The 7,017-nt window shown below is 56.7% G+C and overlaps 1 protein-coding gene across 1 annotated transcript in view; it reads right to left on the bottom strand.

The window, feature by feature from the left end:
• MEGF8 (multiple EGF like domains 8) overlaps positions 1 to 7,017 on the bottom strand; it is a 61,368-nt gene that overhangs the window by 33,464 nt on the left and 20,887 nt on the right. The window contains 9 exon segments of the mRNA XM_014582538.2: positions 11 to 75; positions 167 to 298; positions 388 to 506; positions 1,262 to 1,498; positions 1,852 to 2,052; positions 2,451 to 2,651; positions 6,172 to 6,335; positions 6,413 to 6,557; positions 6,891 to 7,010. Of these exon segments, the coding sequence (XP_014438024.1) occupies positions 11 to 75; positions 167 to 298; positions 388 to 506; positions 1,262 to 1,498; positions 1,852 to 2,052; positions 2,451 to 2,651; positions 6,172 to 6,335; positions 6,413 to 6,557; positions 6,891 to 7,010 (1,384 nt within the window).

Genomic DNA, 7,017 nt, shown 5'->3' with positions numbered 1-7,017 from the left:
CCTCCGTGGCTCTCCGGCCACTCGTGGCAGGTCAGGAAGCCGTCGCAGCTCCGGCACCGCGGCTCAGAGTGCACGCTGCAGGTGGCAGGTGCGGGGGGGGTCAGATCCGGCCCTCGGTGGGTCAGGGCCCTCCCTGCACCCCGCCAACCCCACCCGGGTACTGCACCTGTCGTCCCAGCCACGGCAGCCTCCGTGCGGGTACCGGGCCAGGTAGGCGGCGAACAGGAAGCAGGTGTGGGTGGACTGGCACCAGGCGCACTGGCTGGAGTTGGCCAGGCAGTCCTCACAGGTCAGGCGCCTGGGGACGAGGGTGGGCCAGGGTCACTCCAGCACTGGCTCAAGGCCCTCGCGTACACCCACCCGCTCCCTGGGCCCAGCAGGGCTCACTGGCTGCAGAGTGGGGGACACTCCTCTGGACTCTTCAGGGCACCCCGACCCCGGCCCCGCCGGCTACACGCAGCGTCTCCTTTGCGGCTGGTGCTCTGGTGCCACTCGCAGAAGGGGTCCTGGGGGTGGTCAGGGGTCAGAGTGCAGTCTGACCCACTGCTCAGACTCCCAGTGTCCAACCCAGCACCGGCCACACCTGCAAGCCCACCTCCCTCCCAGCTGCCTGCCTCTGCACTTTCCCCTTCTGCCACAGTCCTGCCTGGTTCTGCGGCCAGCCCTCTCCCCCCTTCTCTGACAATGGCACCCTTCCCCTGTGGTCCTGCAGAGGGAGCTAGAGGGCTACAAGGCCCACACCTCCTCCCTAGCCTCAGGGATTGGTCTAGCAGCCTGTACAAGGCCCAGTCAGCCAATGAAGCAGATTCAGTGACTTGTGTTGAACTTGGGGTGAGGTGGGTGAGAATAGGAAGGCTCCTTCTACTAGGGGCCAGGTAGAGGGTGACAGCCAGGAGCCCTTGAGGCTCCCTTGCCACTCACAGGGAATGAAACCTCCCAGGGAAGAGGCTACAGAACAGAGGGAGAGAGCTGCCCAGCCTGAGACTGCCCTGGACCCCAGCTGAGCCAATAATCGGCCCCTGAAGGGTGTAGAGCCAAGTTTCCTGAACCTTGCTTCAGGGAGCCCAGACCCCAGCGGTCTGTCTCTCAGCCCCATGGCCTCTGCTCCTATCTGCTCTTGCCTGCAGATCAAGTAGAGCCCTAGTTGTCTGCCCCCACTGTGGGCAGGGACCCCTCAGCTACCCATGCCAACACTGAGGGGCCTTTCCCTGTCGCCTGCGCTGACTGCAGCCTGGAGACCTCCCCCTGGGCCAGTGGGCACCTGTGTGCAGGCGTGACAGTCACGATGCTCCTCGCAGAGTGGGCAGAGGGCAGGCACCAGCACCAGCAGGGACCCACCGGCCCCGTCATCGCCGCAGTGGGCCCCACCCTGGCGCAGGTGACAGGTGGCACTGGTCAGGCACCAGCCGCAGCCCTGGTCCGCCAAGCAGCCCAAGCAGGAGGGATAGGAGGTGCAGGCCGACGAGCGGTAGGGCTCCAGGAAGAAGAAGGAGATCTCCTGGGGGACACGGGGTCACAGTTTCAGTAGGGATCACGGTTTGGAGTTAGTGACAAAGGTAAGGGTTTGGAGACCACGCCGACAACTCGGGCACATGAAGTTCGGGTCTGAGGGCAACTGAAGATTAGAGAGCTCAATATATGCGGGGCAGAGGCCGGGGTCAGGGGGAACAGGACGGGAGAAGCCAGATGTGGACGGGGGTCAGAATAAGGGATCAGGTCAGGGCCTGGGCTCAAGGTGAGATCCACAGTTCAGAGGCCAAGAGTCAGGAATCAGAGGCAAGGGTCTAGTGAGTTAGTTTATAGACAAGGATTCAGAAAGTCCAGGGGATCAAAGCCAGGCCTGGTACTCACGCTGCCACCTGGCACGCCAGTTCGATCCCACAGCAGGGTGAGCTCGCTGTGCCCAGGGCCTGCAGAGCCGTTGAGCTGGCCCCGAATCTCCACTGCGTACTTGTGGTCCCGCCCAGGCAGGGGGAAGAGGCGAGCAGACCCTGGGCGCTGCAGCTGCCTGGTCTCCTTCTCCTGCTGGGCCACCCAGCGCCCCACCTCCTCCTGCAGGCAAGTGACAGAAAGGGGCCTCAGAGCTTTCTGAGCTTCTTCCTCAGAGTCCTGAAATCTCCAAGAACCCAAAACCCACCCCACACCTCACTTCCCCCATGGAAGAGGAGGGCCCCATAGCTCCTTAGACGCTGAGAACCTCCAAGGCACCCCCAAGTCCCACAGAGACCCAACTCCTCCTCAGGGGAGTCTGACTTGGTAACTGAGACCTTCTCTACCTTTGTCAGAGTCCCCCCAAATTCTGTTCACAGCTGGAAACCCCAGTGCTCTCCCTCCTCCATGAAAGAGGCATCGCATCCTCTGATTTCTCCCGTCTCCCTCCGGGAGCCCTGCACCACCTCCAACCTCCATATGCACCGTAACCACCCCTGGAACATCCTGGTCGCCCTCACCATGTTCTCTGTGTCTGGGCCACGTGCCATCCGGGCCAGGACATGCAGGCGCTGGGCCCGGGCCCACACAGCCACGTCTTCAGTCCCTGGACCGCCCGGCCCTCCTGGCAGCAGTGGATGGATAAAGCCGCGGTACACCAGGGACACGTCTGTCTCCGGGCTGGGTGTCAGGGTGATGGTTGTACTGCGGACAATCGAGACCTGTGCCAGCCAGGAATGGGGTGTACGCGTGAGTTCCTCACCAGGCCATGCCAAGTCCCCACAACCCCCCACACAACATCACAGCCTGAAGACTGCTCAACCCGACTGCTCGATTCCTTCCCCATTTTATCGAATGAAAGACTGAGGCCCAGGCACAAGGGTTAGGTAGCCTGCCAGAGGTCACTCTGCGAGAGTCAGCACTCACATTCAGACGACAGACCCCAGCCCCCCCACCGAGCCCCAACTCATCTCCAATCTGCATTCACACTCTAGGACTTGACCCTTCGTGATCTTCTTCCTCAACACCTCATCTTCCTGCCTAAGCCCTTCAAAGCCCAGATCCAACGTTCAAGGTGATGGACATAGTATACCGTTTATTGTTAATGGACATAGTACACCGTTTATTGCTAATGGACATAGTACACCGTTTGCTGCTACAGTAAGAGTGTGACAGCAGAACAGAATGACCCCCGTGTTCATCAGGTCCACAGACTACAGCACTGCGGCTGCGTAACATGTAAGTGCAGTATCACAGGAAGACGATGTGCTTCCTAAGTTGTTCCGAGAAACTTGCCAGGATGCATTAAGAAAAGAACCAGAGCTGGCAGGTGGCATGGTTAAGGGCACTGGACTGCGGTTCGAGTCCCAGACCTTGCTTTCTCACTTTCCCTCTCTCTCTCTGTCCCTCTCTGGTCAAATTAAAATAATTAATTTTTTTTTGGAGAGGTTTTTGCTATAGGGCGCGTGCGCTCGCCAGAGAGAGACAGCGAGACAGAAAGCAGGAAATCACCCCCCAGGGGGGATGGCCACGCCACAATCCCTTCTCCTCCATTCTCCTCTCGGGATCTTGGGCACGCATGCCCACACGCCCGGTGTAGCGACGTAGCCATTACGCTAACTGCTGGTCCCAATAATTAATTAATTTTAAGAAAAGAAAAGAAGAACCCGGGACCAGAAGATAGTGTAATAGTTACATCATTAGACTCTCACATAGTCAACCATGGCTCAACTCCTAGAGCTGTCAGCTTAAAACTCATGCCAGGTGTGTGTGCATGCGTGCCCAAAATCCCAAAAGGAAAACAGAGAAGGGATTGCAGTATGGCCATCCCCCCAGGGGGGTGATTGCTCACTTTCTATCTCTCTGGCGAGTTCACACACCCTATAGCAAAAATCTCTCTTAAAATAAAAAAGGGACCAACAGTTAGCGTAATGGCTATGTCGCTGACTCCCACGTAGTCGACCGTGGTTCGAGTCTCGGACCCAGTGGCTTAAACTCACACCTGGCACGTGTGGGTACGTGCCCAAGATCCCGAGAGGAGAAAGGAGAAGAAGGGATTGCAGCGTGGCCATCCCCCTGGGGGGTGATTTCTCGCTTTCTATCTATCTGTCTCTTTCTGTCTGGCGAGTGCATGCGCCCTATAGCAAAAACTTCTCCAAGAAAAAAGAAAAAAGAAAAGAAAAGAAAAGAAGCTGAGGCCTACCGCATGGCCTGGTGGTTAAGGAACCTGAAGCCACATGAACAACTATGCAGCTCAACTCCCAGACTCCGTTGGAAAAAACATGTCAGGTGCACGTGTGTGCCCAAAGTCCCAACAGGACAGAGAACTAGAGGAGGGATTGCAGCATGGCCCCAACATCGGGGGTTGTGCTTTCTCCCTCTCCCTGTCTACTCGTCTCTCTTTGGTCGCCAGAGGCTAGAGGGAAAGGGAAATGGGGAACAACTTCTTAATAAGTCCAGAATTTCTTTTTGAGGTGACAGAAATATTCAGTAACTAACTAGTGATAATTACACAATATTGTGAATATATTAAGTGTTAGTAAGGGTAAATTTTATGTGTATTTTACGTTTAAAAAAAAAAACTTGGCGGGGAAGAGACAATAGGTGGCGTAGTGGTTAAGGCACTGGATTCCCATGCAGTTGACTGCAGTTCAAGTACTGGACCCAGTGGCTTGAAACACGCTGAGCACATGTGTGTGCATGCCCAAAACCCAGAGAGGATGATGAAAGAAGAGACTGCAGCAGAAATCACTTTCCATCTCTCTGTCTCTGTCTCTCTGTCTCTATCTCTTTGGCAAATGCATGCTCCCTATAGCAAAAATCTAAAAAAAAAAAGAACTTGGGGGTGGAGTGGTGCCAGCGGGTATCATGGTGGTTAAGGCAGCTGGATGCCACGTGGCGGACTACGTGGTTCAAGTCCCAGACCCAGTGGCTGGAAAAACACACCAGGTGTGTGTGCATGTGTGCCCCAAATTCCAAGAGGAAAATGGAGGAGAAGGGATTGTGGTGTGGCCATTCCCTGTGGGAGGGGATTCCTCACCTTCCCTTCGTCTTTCCCTGTCTCACAGCTCATAGCACAGACGCACTACAGCAAAACTGAAACCGAAACCACAGAGGGCCTGGCCTCAGAGGCACAGGCAGTAGTGTTCCCATCTGAATGCGGAGCCTCATGGCTGACCCTGGGTCTGGATCCCGAGCTGACATAAAACACAGTGGGCTCATATACCCAAGGTCCCGACTGACCCGAAGACTGGAGGAAGGGGACTGCAGAATGACCAGGAGCTGCGGGGGAGTGCCTGCCTCCCCGTCCCCTGTCTCTCATGTACTCTGTTGTGAAAGTAAAAAAGCAAACTGTAAAAAAATAGTTTAAGTTAGGGAACCAGCAGATGGTGTTGTGTAGTGGTTACGTCACTGGCCTCCCACATGGTTACTTCGGTTCAAGTCCTGGACCTGGTGGCTTCAAACTCATGCCAGGCACATGTGTGTGCGTGTCCAAAAATCCCGAGAGGAGAATGGAGGAGAAGGGATTACAGCGCGGCCATCTCCCGGGAGGGGGGATTTCCTGCTTCCTGTCTCTGTCTCTCTGGCAATGGCTGTCCGACTTCCTGTCTCTGTCTCTCTGGCAAGCACATGTGCCCTATAGCAAAAATTTCTCAAAAAAACCCACATTTTTTTAAGTCAGGACCAGCAGATGGAGTAATGGTTGTTACATCATTGGACTTTCACTTGGCCGACAGTAATTCAAGTCCCAGACCCGGCGACTTGATACTCACACTGGCACGTGTGCATACGTGTCCCAAATCACAAGAGAGTAGAAGAGAAGGGACTGTGGCATGGCTATCCCCCCAGCAGGTGATTTCTCACTTTCTGTCTGTCTCTCTCTGGTGAGCACACATACCCTACAGCAAAAATCTCTAAATAACAAAAAATTTGGGACCAGCAGGTGGTGTGGTGGTTAAGGGCGCTGGACTCCCACATGGCCAACCACGGTTGGAGTCCTGGACCTGGTGGCTTCCTTTCTCACTTTCTCTCTCTCTCTGTCTCTCTCAGGTCAAATTGGAATATAATAATAATAAAGTTAAAATTAAAAAAATTTTAAGTCTATGAGAAAACTCATCCTAGAAAGTGAAGACTTTCCACATAACAGTGATGAAGGCTCCCATAATATAAAGGTTCATTTGAAATAAACACAACCTGGGACCAAGACGGCCAACCACCCCCGGCCCATGCCCAGCTCCCCACCTTGTCGGGCTGGGAGGCGTTGGGCGGCTGCTGGAAGGTGAGCAGGTGCAGGCCAGGCAGGAAGCTCTGGGTGACGCAGGCCTCCAGGGATGTGACGAAGACGGGCACAGGCCCCCACCAGCCCACGGTGCCCGAGATCTGCTCCCCTCGGCAGCGGGCCTGCTCTGAGGGGAAGAGGCAGCAGGGGCAGGGGTCAGGGTGGGAGGTCCCGCCGCCCCTCCCCGCCACTGCCAGCACTCACCAGGCCGAGGGAGGCAGCTCTCATTGTGCACACACCAGCCCAGCGCGCCGGGCCCCCGGGGCGGGGCTGTGGGGCTGCTGAAAGCCAGGCACGCCTGGCAGTCACCCAGGAGGCGGCCCAGGCCCAGGCAGCTGGCCGCTGGACACTGCAAGGAGTGGAGGGGACAGGGCTCACTGTCCACCAGGGCTCAAGGACACTGAGAAGGGCTGTGGATGTGGGGTCCTGAGGTGGAAGGGACCAGGAAACTGGAAAAAGGGGAATCACAGGTGGGGCTGGAATGCAGGGGATCAAGAGGGCAGGGGTTGGGGGTCCAGGGGACAGGGCTGGAGTGGGGGGGCAAGGTTCAGGGGCCCCCAGTCAGTAGTCAGGAATGGGTGTCTTTGGTGGGGCAAACCTCCCAGTCAGGGGAGGGAGACAAGGAGGGCAGGTCTCTGGCCTCCTCTGGACTAGGGGACAGAGGGTCTGGGCTGTCACTCACAGCCCCCGAGGGGGTCCCAGGAGGGGGTGCGGCCTGGCAGGCCCCTTGACACCAACTGCACTCGGGGTCCCGGGAGCAGACGCTGTGGTCCGTGTACATGGAGCAATAGTCCAGGTGGTACTGTAGG

This window comes from Tupaia chinensis, unplaced genomic scaffold (assembly GCF_000334495.1).
Source record: "Tupaia chinensis unplaced genomic scaffold, TupChi_1.0 Scaffold000067_1, whole genome shotgun sequence".
NCBI lineage: Eukaryota > Metazoa > Chordata > Mammalia > Scandentia > Tupaiidae > Tupaia > Tupaia belangeri.
The sequence above is the reverse complement of the archived record's forward strand: the minus strand, read 5'-3'. Positions and strand labels throughout refer to the sequence as shown.